Raw genomic sequence first — 15,842 nt, forward strand, 5'->3', positions numbered from 1 at the left:
CCCCCCCCCCCCCCCCCGAGACATTCTCTAATTTATAATCGCGATCGCGCAGCTGCGCGAGTTCCGGTTCTTACTTCTTCGTGGTAACGGAGCCGTCAATTTGCGTTATTACGTTGTTAGTAAAGCGACAGTAATGATACATTGCGATACGAAGCGGCGTTAAGCGCTTACCCTTTAGAATTTTGCGCTTATGTAAATGACGCCAGTGTCTCGACCGAGCGCGAACAATTAATGAATAATTTATCGCCGGTGATAACAAGTGTTAACGATCGGAGTTTTCTATTAACGACTCGATCGTTTGATCCGCGAGGGAATAATTCTCGCAACGCGCGCGCGTTTCTCTCCTTCGATCTCGAGAAAAATGCTTCTCGACTTCACGTACACGGAGAAAAAGATTCCTTTAGATTTAGCATTATTTGACTAAAATTTGTTGACTGAAATTTTTCATTATGTTTCGCACTTATTATATTTTTCCGTCCCTGACATTCTCATTTAATAATGTTTATTCCCGGAGCTTACCAACGTCCATACAAGTCCTATAAAGAGATCTCGCGAGCTTCACCGGCTTGAGATCAGTCTCTTTGTCCGGCTCTTCGAGCAAGAGCCTTAAATTCTTTAGGAGCTCCTCCCTGAGCAGGCTCAGCTGATCCCAGTAGCTTTGGCTTTGAGGAATCGGGTGCTTGTCGATCCAGCCGCCGCAGGCGAAACTGTAGAAGTCCTGGCAAGGATCCATGGATCGGTTCATCGCGCCTATTACTCGCGCCGCTACCGACACAACGCCAACACGTTATCCCCGAGTCGCTCTACATTTATTCGTAATTTCGAGCGATAATCGTACGCAATGTATAATATACTCGTAATATAGATAATATTGTAATAATGTATATGTAACAATGTACGTATACACCGTGTGTTGAGATAAATGGAGGAAACAAATTTTGCTAGAACAACAAATGTTTGTCAACATAGCAAGGAAAATAATTTGTTTAGACAGCACAAAATTTGTTTCGGCAGCAGAAAGATCGATTAATTGCTATTTGCTAGATACATGGACAATTAATAACAAATCTTTCTGCTGTCCAAACCAATTTTTTGCTGTCCGAACAAATTTCTTCTTACTGTCACAAATAAATTGACAAATATATTTGCTGTTCTAGCAAAATTTGTTTTCTTCGTGTGGCCCGTACACGCTTACAACGATTTGTTAGCGCGCTGACAAGTTAAGAGCATTCTCAGTATATTGTAAACGCGATAATAACAGTGGTTCTGTTAGGAAAATTCAATAATTACGCATTTCTATAGCAAAATACCTGCTCAAAACTACTAATAAGTTGACTCATTAGCGCGCCAACATCGTTCGGAATACGGTTCAGAATGTGCACTGAGAAAAAGATTTCTTCAAATTTAATAAATCTTATTGCACCCGAACAAATTTCATCATTGGCACGCTCCAAAGAAACTAATGTTTCGATTAATAAGTACGATTGTCAGACTTTCCGACGAATATCTTTATCTTAAATAAGAAATTTGTCTTAAACGAAAGATGATTTTCTCGTAAAGAAATTATTTGTTTCATCTTACATATACATCGTAACGAAATAATATTTTATTTGGTTAAAAGACATTATTTCCCAAGTAATGGCATTCTTTCTGTTAAAGTTTTCTTGAATGAGTGAATGAAATGTTTACTCAAACAAATAATATCTCGTATGTGTTGTTTCGATGAGACAAATTTTAGTCAAATAAATAGAAATACTCGATCTAAAGAAACTTTTTTCTCCGTACGTTAAGAACAGGTGTGTTGCGACCTCGTTTTTCCTTGTAAGCTGAAAAGATAACGGCGTCTAGTACCTGTTTTGATACACTCCTCGCTCTGGCACATCTCTTTGTATTCCCTCCTACGGAAAACCGCCATCTGCAAGGTCAGTGTTACGACGAGGGCGATGACGGTGACCGTCAACAGTCCGACGACGATCACGAGCCTCATCTCCTTACCGCCCGATTTCTTCTCGTTTCTTTGACTGTAATGCCTGGGCAAAACGATCTCGATGATAATGACGGATTTCACGAGGAGACAAAGTCGACGATTGACGAAACACTAACTTATGCTCAGCGATTTAAAGAGGTGCTTATCGGAGGCCTGTACTTGTTATACAGAATTCCGTTTTTAGAATGTAATCTCTTTCGTTGAAAAAGTCGAATTTAATGGAATTCGGAAATAAGATGCGATCTGTGCGATGCGACGGAAAAGTTCGAAAAGCGAAAGAAAATACTAATTACCACGAGACATCCGAGTTTCCTTTCGCGTTCTCCCCTGCGCCTCTCTCATTATCTTCCGGGTCGTTCACCTGCGAAAGAGAAACGATGACATCGATCGGACGATGACCAACCGCAGACGCTCGCTAGAAAATCCGAATCGGAGCTATAAATAATCCGAAGCAGTTGGCAAATCATATCTTGTAAAGACGTCCAAAATCCTTCAGACATCTCTTGAACGTCCTTATGACGTCTTTCGCTATGCCGGGTATAGTAGCATGACGAGACATTTTTGGTCCTTCGATAGATTTCAATCGATTGGCCATGCGGCCAAAATGTTTCCCAAATCCATTCGGTGAAATGAATGATTGAAATGGATATCAAATTCAGTGATCATGGACGAAGGACAGTGCTATCAAAATGTTCCGTGGGATATGTGAACAAACGTGTTTGAAATATATATATTTGTATATATATATATATATATATATTTAGCGAAATAATGAGTCGACGGTGCATCGAAAATCTTCGCTTCGCAGCGTCCGCACGCTTCGACGCTCTTGTCACGTTGACTTTTCAATTTTGTTCATACATTCTTAAAATTACTTTCCACAAAATGGCATAAATTGTGTCCCCTCTATAAATAAAATGATATTAATAATATTTTAATTAATCAAAAACCACTTAGAATTTTGAACTTTCTATACTTTTGGAACGAAAAACCGGATCAACTTCTAACCTATAGATGTGTTTTCAGCTCATCGAGATCTTTAATTTGACACTCATTCCAATCGTTTATTTCACTTAATGGATTTGGGGAACACAGCGCATACACAGTTGTATGGAAAATGAAAAAATTTAACAGCAAGTTGTTAATATAATGACGGAAAAAAATGTGTTAAGAATATTAATTGCCATTTGGATATACAGACAGCAAAATAATTTGGTTATACCAACAAAATTTTATTGCTGTCGCAACGACGTTTTGCTACAACAGTAAAATTACTTTTTCCGTGTAACACATTTTTTTCCCATCACCATATTAACAGACCATTTGCTGTCCCAGCAAAACTTGTTTCCTCCGCACTGTGGCCGCGCTCTTTATTATTATCGTTCACACTTTAAACGATTTATCCGTTGCTTCTACACGTTATGCTCTGGCATTTGCAGTTATCGAATGCTCATATATTTAGGTCACCGAAAGTAAGCGGAGTGAGTAGTTGAAAGCGTATATTCGCGCGAGTGTGTGTTGTGACAAATTGGCGCGAAAAGCTGTAGCGGTCGAAGCGCCGAATGAAAGCGCGAATCACAGAGGAATCACGTCGTTCGCAACTGATGTTAACTTCGGTCGATCTGGTCATACGTATCTTTTACGTAAGCATTCGCTTTTCATTCGTTCGGTTTTCGCGTCGTTGCGCCGCGAATAACGGCGGTCACCCCCTCTCCCCCCGATCGGGGATTTAATAGAACGAGGATCGTCCGCGGGGCAGGATATCGGGCGAATAATGCCTAAGTGAAGTGATTCCCCCGATTCTGGGGCAAGGTGAGCGATCGGCTTTGCGGATGACACCTCGCTGGTATCTGAATCGAGAGAGAGAGGGAGAGCCGGTCGTTCCTTGCCGTATAATTATAGCGTGCGAGCGAAATAGATCGGAAAGAAGCATTTCGCTTCGGCAACACGGTTTCGTGTCCTTCCAGGATCTTCCGGCTGCTCGCTTCCGAGGATCACCCCGTTCTCGGGGAAGCCGATGAAAGCGACGGTGCAAACGACGATGTTTCTTTAACTTCATCGTGGATTGCATCGATTCTCCGAAATATCCTCGACTTCATATTCTTTTGCTCAACTTTAACGACCGTTAACGAAGCGTTAAAACCCGAAGGCACGGCGATCTACGTCAACCAACATCGAGTCTGATCATATTTTTTTATATTGTGCCACTAACCGCAAGGAAAGCAGCCGGAAAAAGTGATTCATTTGCACGGAGAATACAAATTTTGCTAGAACAGCAAACGTTTGTCAAAATAATGAAAAGCAAAAAAGAATTCGTTTAGATCGTAAAAAATTTTTTTGGACAGCAGAAAGATTTGTTAGGAATGCTAATTGCCATTTGCCGAATATATGGACAATTCAAACAAATCTTTCTGCTGTCCAGACACATTTTTTGCTGTCCAAACGAATTTCTTTCTGCTGTCACTATATCGACAAACATTTGCTGTCCCAATTTGTTTTCTCCGTGTGGACACACGAGGCCCTCGAGAGCCGCCCGATTATCCAGTCGGCCTCACCGATTTCAATTAATATTAATCACGCTCAACTGAATGTTTTTTTCGTCGTTGTCGTGTACGTGTTGTGTGTTCGGACTTTAATCTGTCAGGGAGACGAGAAACGACTGATCCGAAAAGTCGCGACAATTGACTCCGGCACGCCTTGTGCTTTCTCCTCTCTTCTAATTTCATCGACAAACATATCGCCTACGCCAACTTGTCTCCTTTCGCGTCGCTTTATTTAGCGAGCCTTTTAGCCGCCAGCGATCCCAGCGGCAGACTCACCTTTTTTTTTTCGCACTTCATAACGCGCAGTCTTCGCGAGCTTGCTGTATATCCGCTAAAATATCCCACGCAGCACATAATACTGTAGCGATACCGTAGTAAAATTGCAATATCGCGGAAATATTACAGCAAAATGTTACAGAAATGTTATTGATATATTACACGTTCGTAAATAACATTGGAATATTACAGTAACATTGCTGCAGTACAGTCACATTCCAAATAGCCAAGTGACTTCAAGAGACATTTTAATTGTGTTTTATTGCTATTAAAAATGTTATATTGAAATTTAAATAGAGACATTGAGAAAGGAAGTCATATAATATATATATATATATATATATTTAAATGTTATTTAATAAAAAAATTTTCAAAATGTTTTTAAGCATGCGAAATTCTAAACAATATTTTAATTGCTCGATATGATTAGTTGGTTTTCATGATAATTTGATATCGTCAGAGTCAGTAGAGTCAGTGGTTACCGTCGAAGTTCAACAACGGCGAGCAAGTTTAGTAGTCGGCTGGGGGGTGACCTCCGGTCAGAATAGATAGAGAAACCACGAGGCGAACGTATGAAATAACTTTTTTTCTCTCCTATAAGTAACAAAACAATTAGGAAGCAATAATTTATCACTGGTCAATTTGTCACAGTTACTAGTACCTCTTTGTAAGGGAATATAAAATTGTGAAATGTCACTTTAATATTATTGTGATTCGTTTTAATGTTACCGCGATATCTCAGTAATATTATAGCAATATTCTCACTATATTACATTGTAATATTGCGATAGAAATATGATATTGCCGTATTATGTGAGATATAGTAAAATAAAGCGACTTTATTCTCTCGATCGCGCCGTCAGTTAATTTTTACCGTCCGATTTTTTCGTACAGATAATCGTGATATTATTTATAATACAGCGACAGATAGCTTGTTTGTTCGCGATTTAGCGCCGTTTTTGACGGTTAGCTAAATCAGCCCCAAGGTGTCTGAAAGCTGAATCATTGCTTTTCGCGTTTAGCTGAGAGACGAGACGATGCAGCCGCGTGCGTTTCCCGACAACGTTCTCATTATGCGCGCTCACAGCCACCGAATCGTTATGCTTTACCCGAGAAATACTCGAGCGCCGGTGTTTTCTTTCATCGTCCTCCCCCCCCCCCCCNTCATTCTGTCCATTTATCTCGCAAACGGCACGGAGAATTACGCAATCGTGATTCTGCTATTTCAGCTCCTCCTCTCGTTAGGCTGAACATACGCGCGGTGATTTTCTATGATAAATAGTAGCACCAAGCCCAAGATTCGCAATTGTGGGTCCATTTTAATTGCGCTTTCTACGATATAATTATTTGCCTCCCTCTTCTCTCTGATTTCCTGTTAAACGAAAGAGAAAGAAAGAAGCAGGAGAATGAGATAAAATATAAAATTGAATGTACGGAACAGAAGAATATAAAGCATATAAGGCGAAATATGTAAGAGAAAATATACAAGAATATATACACGGAAAAAAGTGTTAGAATCAAGTAAATGCCTAATTACCTGTGTCTCAACTTCTTAAATCAAGTAGTATTTTTATTAATTTAAATATATTTCTATAGCTCCTCAGTAAACACAAAGTAACGTTACAGCAATGTTATAATTTCTCACTCGACAATGTAGCTGTTGTATACAACGTATATTTCATTTACATTGTTAAGTGAGAAATTAATAACATTGATGTGACGTTATTGTTAGATAGCGTTCACTGGGTCCTGGTAAATATATTTATTTGAACGCAGTAATATAATATTAATTTATAAATAAACTCTTGAATGTAAGTATAAAATGGTTCCAAATTTAAGGGAGTATTTATTCGAATTATGTGATGCACTTCATTCCCATTGAAGAGATCTATAAATAAAGAACTCAGTTCCTGCAACAAAGTAGAAGCCAGATAAAAGCTCAGTGATAAGAAATAAAAACTCGGCGACAAGTGATATCTTTATTACAGCGACTGAGAACATTCGTTTCAACATTTAGCTGCAGCTAAAATTTAACTGAGACAATTGAAAACAATTGATTAAGTAGAAACCTGCTGCAGGAATCTTTCGGTTTCTACAACGGAATTTTCGTCTGGTTCCCAGGCAACGAAAAATTCAGTTATACCAACGGAATTGTTTTTTCTGTTTCTGATAAATTACCCAGCGCAAAACCTAAAACTGGAACGTAAGACGTTTATAAGACGTCTGAAAAATATCTAATAAACGTCTTACTTAAAGACGACTTTAAGTAGTATCTTAAAGATGTCTCATGTCCCAGTATTAGGTTTTGTGCTGCCTGGGTATTTTCTAAAAATTACATAAATTTCTGCTTTTCTCATTATTGTGCGAATTTAATACTTGTCGCAATTGTTTTAACACATACAAGTAAATGTCTACTTATACGAAGGAAACATCATATTGCATATATACTCAGTTATATTTCTACTTTTAGTAAATATTTACCAAGGAGTACTAAAGTAACCATTTTATTTGAACGAAGTAAACATTACTTGAATAATAGCACCCTTTTTCAGTGTAAGAGAGGAGAATAAAAATGTATAAAAATCTAAAAAGATTATTAAATCGAGATCGACAAAAATCGTGCGCGCATGATATTCTTTATTTTCTATATTTCTCTCGTCATACGGGATGAAAATCAAATTATCGATGCCAGCGACGGAAGTGCAGAATGTTTATCCCGCTTCCGCGTAACAACTTCTCTACGTCTCGAACGTCTTTGCACGAAACGCGCGCGAAAATTGCGAGTAAAAATCGGGACGTTACAAAAATGACATCTATCTCGGTTGTGTCGGTGATCAGCGGAGGGATGTCTTTCATGTTGGTGCCGGTGACTTGCGACCGGTCAGCAATTGTCATCGGCCTCACTGTTTGCTTCCGATCGCTCGTCCTTGACGGCCGGTAATTGTCATCCGTCTGACATCGCTTCTGATCACGGTGTCCTCGCGCCGTAAGACATTTGACGAACGACGGGAGGTAGGAATCCGTGAGTTCTCGCCGCGCGTTTCCACGACGGCCAACATTGGGCACGTCACACAGCGAATCGAGTGGAATTTTAATTCACGATCCACGATCGAGAAGTCGAATTGGTCTCACGAGTGTCGCGAATAATGAACGAAGCGCGCGTCTCTCTCGCCGCCGCGGCGGATCTGTTATTAATGCGCAATCACCAGTGAACGACGACTGATTTCGCGTTCTCGTCGATAAGAGAAGGCGTCGGCTATCTGCCCGTAGATTATGCTCACGGCTGCAAAGCGCAATCGTCTCCTTTGTCTCCCGTCGCGGGATATCGCTTGTAATTAATTCGTTGCGTCACGTTGATAAATTCCTCCGCGATCGGCCGCGAATCGCGCGATAAATAACCAGTGTTGTGGACGCTGGGCATACGATTGTTTTGTTGTATTCAACGTGGTGAGTTCAACCACGGGAACTCAGGGTGGACGAAGAATCGTAGGAAAAAAAATCGCCGATCGAAACTGAATTATTAATAATCACTCGAAAAACCGGCTCTGAGATAAGAAGAGAGAAGAAAACGAGAATCAAACGATAAGGCGGTTGTTGAGTGCTTATATTTAATATTAAACATTAACAACATATTAGTACGTTTCGACCATAGAATGCGGTTGTCTTCAGCCAAAGATAATCGAAATAAAAGCGCTGATACAAAATTTTAATAATAATAAATGCAATGATATGCAAATGTCATAATCTTTTCTTTCCTATGACTGCTGGACTATTCCTGTATCGCGATAATTTTTTATATTAAAAGCAATTGTCTTATTGTTGGACTTTTTTAAGAAAACACTCTTCCTTTGCAAAATTACGCTTAGTTTAACCACAAATCTTGCTGTTATCTCATTCCAGGAATAAGAAAACACAACAAAATATGAAATTCCTTACTTCGCGGCATGTTTTTTATCATATTAAATAAATATATATATATATAAATATATATAATATTTAACTACAATCACTACTTAAATTAGTACATGTAACACACACAAATTTTGGCAGCACGAAGGATGCGGTTAAAAATTACTTTGAAATAAATGATATTCTTGGCATCACATTTACCAATGAGCGACAAAATAATAAATGACAACAAACTATGATTATTTGACTATAGGACATTATAAAACTTCATTTGCATCAACTTGAGGTGAAACTTCAAAATATGAGTTTTGGCCAAGAAATATATATATTTTAGACCACTGTGCATTGCAAGGGGATCGTTCGTAAAAAGATCATTTATAATTTAAAGTCGCAATATATATAGTAAGCTGTGGAAAGATAATTATTAATTTCTCCCTACAGAGATGCTTCAGGAGATTTTCACATGAAAATTGATAAACATCTCGTTTATGTCATGTTTATAACAATATAACACGTACGTTAAATTTCAAATTAAATTTTGAAAATCGTATTGAAGCGGATATACCCCGTGGCGGTTTGCATCGCGTCGGTAAATTTGAATGCGTTTTAAAGCGCGTTATTCGTGTCACATCCAAAATAAACGGCCCGACTTAGAAATTTGGCGGCCGCGTGGTGGGTCGTTGTCATCTCGAGAATTTCATCCTGAGAGACGCGGATGATGGTGTTTCCACAAGACCGGCTCATTATTCTCGTTTATCGTCTACCGTCTCTTCTCGGAGGAAGCGGCGAATGCTCGGCGTATTTTTGTCAGAAGAGGGCTTCCTCGCGAAATATACACGGCCGTGCAACGACGACGACGTCCGCGTCGTTTGCATTGGTCCCGGCCGTATCTCGCGCGTCTTTCGTATCTCCAGCCGGTGTAACGGCGCATTTCTCAGCACGACGATTAATCGCCGGAATTAACAATTAATGGCTGTAACCGTTAATAAGGTACGGAGAAATCACCGCGTCAATGCGCGAGCGAATTGTTTTTAAACGCATCGTACCGCAACACTTTTACACCTAATTATAAAAGAAAGGGTCGGTATGGAGAGTTTCTGTTTAATTGCGTTGAAATATCACAAGGACTTCAATACGATGAAATTCCGCGTGACATGCAACGTTCGTCTCGATTCGCCCAGATGCAAAAAATAAATCGGACGCACCTTACATGTGCACGGAGAAAGGATGTTTTGTTGGCACTGCAAATTGTTAGTTACTACAGGACCGGCAAGAGAATTTATTTGAACAGCAAAAAGATTTGTTAAAAGCATTAATTACTATTTACTGGATATACAGACGGCAAAACAATTTGATTATATCAACTAAATTTTATCGCTGTCGCAACAACAACAACGGTTTGTTACAACAGCAAAATTATATTTTCCACGTAATAAATTTCTTCGTTGTCATCATAATAACGAACGATTTACTGTGGCAGCAAAATGATTTTTTTTCCGTGTGTTACATCAACGTTTGCTAATTACTCAGGTTCGCTCGATTCCAAGAGGATCAAAGGCGACATCGCGAATTTTTCAGCGATATCTGAGAAGGCAGCTTTGGCTATTCGTGGCTATTTTCGATAGACAATATAGGGGATGCAACGAGAACGGCGAAATTATCTTATCCACGAGATGGCGATACCGCGAGGGGAAGGTCTACCTTCGCGAAAGTGGCTAACACCCGAGTCTATATACGCCGTCCATCGTGTCCTGCCGTTTCGCGCAAGTAGAACGCCTCAATGTGCCATTGAGCGTTCTATTCCGCGACACGAATGTGGGGAGTCGTAAGTGTCGTCAAGCTGTTGCTGCTTGAAACCATTATCGCGCTATTACTTCATAATACAATTGCAGGCGGCGAAGGTGGTCAGTGACTTCTAGAGCTTCGGCAATCGGGACAAGCTCCTCGAGACGAGCGAGTCGTTTGAGTCTTGTTTTTTCGGCGGGAGTCTCTTCCCCTCTCTCTTTCTCTCTCTCTTGTCACGATCACCTCGTCTATCGAAATGATCAGAGCGCCATTAGATGCTAATGTCTTCCCGCAGATATTACGGCTTCTCGGATGCAAGGAATTTATCCGAACAGATGAATGAGAAATATCTGGCTCCACAGATCCTTACTTTGATGAATTTTTTTCGCGAAGAAGATCTTTGATCGTCTTGGAATCGAGTGAACTTGATAATTGGTAATTTAGCAAACGTTGATATACGCACGGAAAAAAATCATTTTGTTGTTGTAGCAAACTGTTTTTGTGACAGCAATCGAATTTAGTCGGCATATCCAAATTATTTTGCTGTTTAACCGGAAAAAAAATAATTATATACGATTATATATAATTATATAAAATCATGTATGAATTTTACCCATATATGTGGTTACATATATGATCATATATGTCTGTACGAAAAATAAAACGATGCTTTGTCATTTAATTAAATGTCGATATCATCTGCTGTCGGAAGTAACCAGAAGCATTTACTTCGATCGTATTTGCATATAATTTGCAAACAACAATATTTTTTCGTTGTGGGCATATGATTATATATAGTCATATATGAGCAAATTTCATGTACGATCCTTTCTTTCCCGCGTATGTGTCCAGTAATTAATATTCTTGACAAGTCTTTCTGCTGTTCAAGCAATTTTTTTCTTGTTCCTATAGTAACTAACTAACAATTTGCCATGCCGACATAATATTTTTCACTCTTCTAGATTACTTTACAGTTGCGTGATGTATGCGATTCTCCATGAAAATTCATGCGAAAGGTAGCTCGCACTGTCGATTGTACAGTGTTCTGAGCAATGAATACTTAATAATTTTAACGTTGCAGTGGAAATACGCAATACGCAGCCATTTCCTCGCTTAACTTAACGACTTCCGGGAAAGGGCTCGTGGAGCGAATTCATTTCAAGTGCTCTCCTTGCCATTGACTCGAATTCCTCGGGCGATTCTTAACTCGTCGCCTGCTCTGGCGGATCTCAGTACGCTCCACTTCTCTCGTGTCCCCCCCCCATTCTTCTTTTTTGATCGAAACAATGATCGGTTCTGCGATGACCGATAGGGCACGCTGGAATACGGGGTCATACGCGTGACCTGTGCCTCACGTGATAACGCGAAGAGTGATCGAATGAGATGAACCGAGTAGGGAATTGATAAAGTACGAGATAAGTAAAAATGAATGAATACTTGCGCGGTTTCTGGAAGCAAAAGCTGATAAGATACGAATCATGTACCCAAATATGTATAGAGTTCAGAGTTTTCTATATTCTACATTCTATGTTCTATAATTTTAAGATTTTACGATTAATCTTTTGTTCTAAAAAAGTAATTGAGCATAAAATATTCTCTTTTATCTACACTGAGAAAAAGATTTCTTCAAATTTAATAAATTTTATTGCATCCAAACAAACTTCATTAGTGGTATGCTCCAAAGAAACTAATGTTTCGATTAATAAGTACGATCGTCAGACTTTTCAACGAATATGTATTTTTATTTTAAATGAAAAATTTGTTGTAAAAAATAATATTTTATTTAGTTAAAAGATATTATTTCGAATATAGCGTTCTTTCTGTTAAATAATAGAGTTTTCTTAAATGAAACAATAACATTTTTACTCAAACAAATAATATTTCGTATATGTTGTTTCTATGAAATAAATTTCAGTCAAATAAACGGAAATACTAAATCTAAGGAAACCCTTTTCTCTGCGTATAATTAACTTCCTTCGTTCTTCAAGAACAAACAGTCGTGGAGGGCATAAATTTCTCTTTTTCTCCATACACAAATATTTATATTTTCTTTACTCTTAACTAGGGAAAATGTATAATTTAGAAAAATACAAACACAGCGAAGACGCGCTACGAAAGGAAAGAATCGATATTGACCGCGAAAGGTATGACCTTATCTGTCGCGAGAGTGAGAACACGATATCCGACGTTAATAACTGTTCTTTTTTTAATCATCCTTCACCTGCACGTAATTACCCTCTTTTTCGGTCGACTGGAGTAAAAAAAACCACGATTGGTTCAACGATATCCGATTATCCGCGGTTTTCGTTGCGCAGTGTAATCGGCCATTTACTTTTTCCGCTTGACCACTCACTCTTTCTAATTAGCCATTTACTTTTTTCCACCTAGTGGAATTTAATCGGGCGAAAGAAACAATACGTGAAACGATGTATGAAACAAATAATCGATATGTTAGAAAACATTTATTTCGAAAGATTGATAAAAGTCAACTTTTATTCTTTTATATTTATTATTATATCATTTCATTCCTTTATATTTATTGTATTATATCGTTATTTTATTATTATATTATTATATTATTTTTAACTTTTATTCTTGTTATATTTGGATTCATCTCGTTGCGCGAGCACTTCGCTAGTCTTCCATCGGCGGCGTTAACGCCGGCGCGGAATAGATCGCGATCGTTAGCACGCAATAGATTGCAATAGATCGCTTCATCTTACTGCAATAGAACGCTACATCTTACGATGCACACGACGATAAGTCAAGGCAGTGGGTGCGTATATGTTTTATGCAGATCAGCGCACGTAACGTGAGATACGAGACGTAGAGTCGCCGATCGCGAGGCGAGACAAAGGAATGATCAAACGGAGGAAAACCGCCAACAACAGATAGGATGCGATAAAATTCTCGCAAGCTCGGCGATCGACAACAAGAAAACCGAATATATCCATTCACCGGAGTAATGAGTCTTCGTTATTCCGAGACAATTTCGTTGCAATTTAATTCGCGAATTCTTTAGAAATTTGCTCTTTCTTATAAAAGTCTTAATCAGTAAAATCATTTTCAGCTCGACCACACACACACACACACACACAGTAGATCGCATTGTAGATGGAATTTACATTTGTTTAATACGAATAGACAAGCGTCCGATGGCAAAGGTTCATCGTTAGTAAAGTGGCGAACAGGATAAATCCTTCAAAGTACAATCATCAATCAGAATTAATTTAAATAAATCACTGCCAATTGCGATATTGGCTTCCTGACAGCGCACACAAGGCGAATGTGAAATGAGACTATAATACGGAATGTGAGATTTGCATGAAATTTCAAAAACGTATTCTCTGATTTGGAAACGATTTTGTGTCGGAGGGACTCTATTTGCGCGTTTGCTAGTTTACACTATTATAACCGAACTAACCGGATTAACGACTGATTGTTTAAAATGTTTAGTGTTTCTCCAATTAAGATTTTCTGTTGAGATAAAGCTGTCTTGAGATAATCTGAATAATTCACGTTTATAATTCTGAGAATTAATTAATCAAGTTCGATCTTTCTCGGCAAAGTGTGATGAGAAAATTCTTGCGAGATCCTCGCTCCGAGCTCCCAGCTAATAAGTTATTAGAATAAAATTCGAGGAAGCATACTATTACTTCAGATAATTCAACATGTTTTCAATCCACACACGATAAATGATGCTGAACGTAAGAATCACGCGCGAGACCGCGGTCTTGAAAATTGTGCGGTACGAGGAAAATCCTACTTCAAACCGGCCACGGAGGCTGAATTTTAATGAGAGCTCGATGAGACAGCCAGGCAGTCAGCCAGGACGATGGCACTCGAATCTGTCTTATCTTCGTCCCTATCGACACGTTCGATTTCGCCGGTCGGATAGACGTAGGCGAGAAAAAAGAGCGCACTTTATCTCACCTTGTATCTCATCTTTGTGGTCTCCTTCCCGACGCTGTCTCCGACGGCGGTATTAGCCCGCGTATCTGCAAAAGGATGGGGCAGATTATTATTAAAAATATCCCCGTGCGTTTCGATACAACGGCGACGGCGCAGTGAATCACTTGTTTTGCATTGAATGACAGAACGCGAATGGTATTACATATTTTTTTTTCTTTCGCTCTCCTCGTCGCGATTCCTTTGTGATCACGCGGGTCTTCTCGCGAGGGACAACGACACGCGTCGCGATCGTCGCTGTCGTTGCGCGTGAGAGGAACTTTCCTTTTGCAAACGTTCGCGAGTTCGTGCGTACCACAATTCATTGGTCCATATATCGATTATATTGGCATTCATCGGAGGTACGTTGAGTGAGTGTTGCCCAATATAAAGACAACCAAGACCCGCGGAAACAGATTTTGCATAGTATCTGCTGTAAATTTTGCCGATAACTTTTTACTTTTTTTAACTCCTATCTGCTCATTCCGATCTATCTCGTTCAAGGATATTCAGTAATATTCGTGTGATTTATTTTGTCTTGTGCGGTATGTATCCATTGATACATCCAACTCAGTTACTTTGTCACAGTGCGACCAGATCGGCTTCCTTTTTGAGCTCCGAGGTGCATTCTTTACAGTCATGAGACGACCAACTGGCTCGTTAGGATGATTTGATATTCCATTCTTATAGGTTTCTCTTAAATTCACGATCTTCTCCTTAACAAAGGTGATGCCCAAGTCATGGCGAACAATCTCGTTCGTCACATCAGTTGAAGTACTTTGGATGGAAAACCTTCGGACTATTTTGATGTTTGAGTGCGAAGCAGTTCCCCATAATTGAATCCCCACGTGGGTTTGATCGTAGTTTTAATACTTTATTTCTTAAATTTACAGTTGGGATCCTCGTCATCCGATACAATTCCTTTAAAAGTAGCCTTAGTTGTTTCCCTTTGGTGTGTTTTCGTCGATCACTTACTAGCAGAAATACAATCGAATTTGCCAGCAAAACCTGATGACAGATTAATCTGTTATCACGTTCCGCCGACAGATCCTTGTTGTATTTCTGCTAGCGAGCTGTCGAAAAAATTCATAGAAGTGCAAAATCTGCATGTTTGGCTATCCGGTTATATCGGGCAACATTCATTCGATGTACCCCCAATGAATGCCGATATAACCGATATTGATGCATCGTCAATAAATTGTGCTATTAAGATATGTTTCGCGTGTATACATAAACATCGTCTGAAAGAGGAAATTAGGTCTGCTTCCAGTCTGTGCCATGGCGGCACGTGAGATAAAATCGCGAGCGAAGCCGGACAATTAGCGTCGGTGTATAAGCTTTTTGTAGAAATTTGGAGAGCTGAAGGAAAGAAGAAACGGATGAGCGCGTAAACT

General features: G+C 39.2%; 1 protein-coding gene across 2 annotated transcripts in view; it reads right to left on the reverse strand.

Moving 5' to 3' along the window:
* Positions 1 to 15,842, reverse strand: part of LOC106748263 (endothelin-converting enzyme 1-like) — a 30,935-nt gene that overhangs the window by 9,191 nt on the left and 5,902 nt on the right. Inside the window, exons 2-5 of one of the 2 annotated variants that reach the window (XM_014626616.1) lie at positions 14,434 to 14,498; positions 2,281 to 2,348; positions 1,852 to 2,030; positions 520 to 765 (exon numbers count right to left, since the gene is read on the reverse strand). In XM_014626616.1, coding sequence (XP_014482102.1) covers positions 520 to 765; positions 1,852 to 2,030; positions 2,281 to 2,348; positions 14,434 to 14,445 — 505 coding nt within the window. In that variant the 5' untranslated portion in view covers positions 14,446 to 14,498. The remainder of the gene's footprint in view (positions 1 to 519; positions 766 to 1,851; positions 2,031 to 2,280; positions 2,349 to 14,433; positions 14,499 to 15,842) is intronic. The other variant, XM_014626617.1, reaches the window with a different exon arrangement.

This window comes from Dinoponera quadriceps, unplaced genomic scaffold (assembly GCF_001313825.1).
Source record: "Dinoponera quadriceps isolate SergipeBrazil2010 unplaced genomic scaffold, ASM131382v1 scaffold2600, whole genome shotgun sequence".
Taxonomy (NCBI): domain Eukaryota; kingdom Metazoa; phylum Arthropoda; class Insecta; order Hymenoptera; family Formicidae; genus Dinoponera; species Dinoponera quadriceps.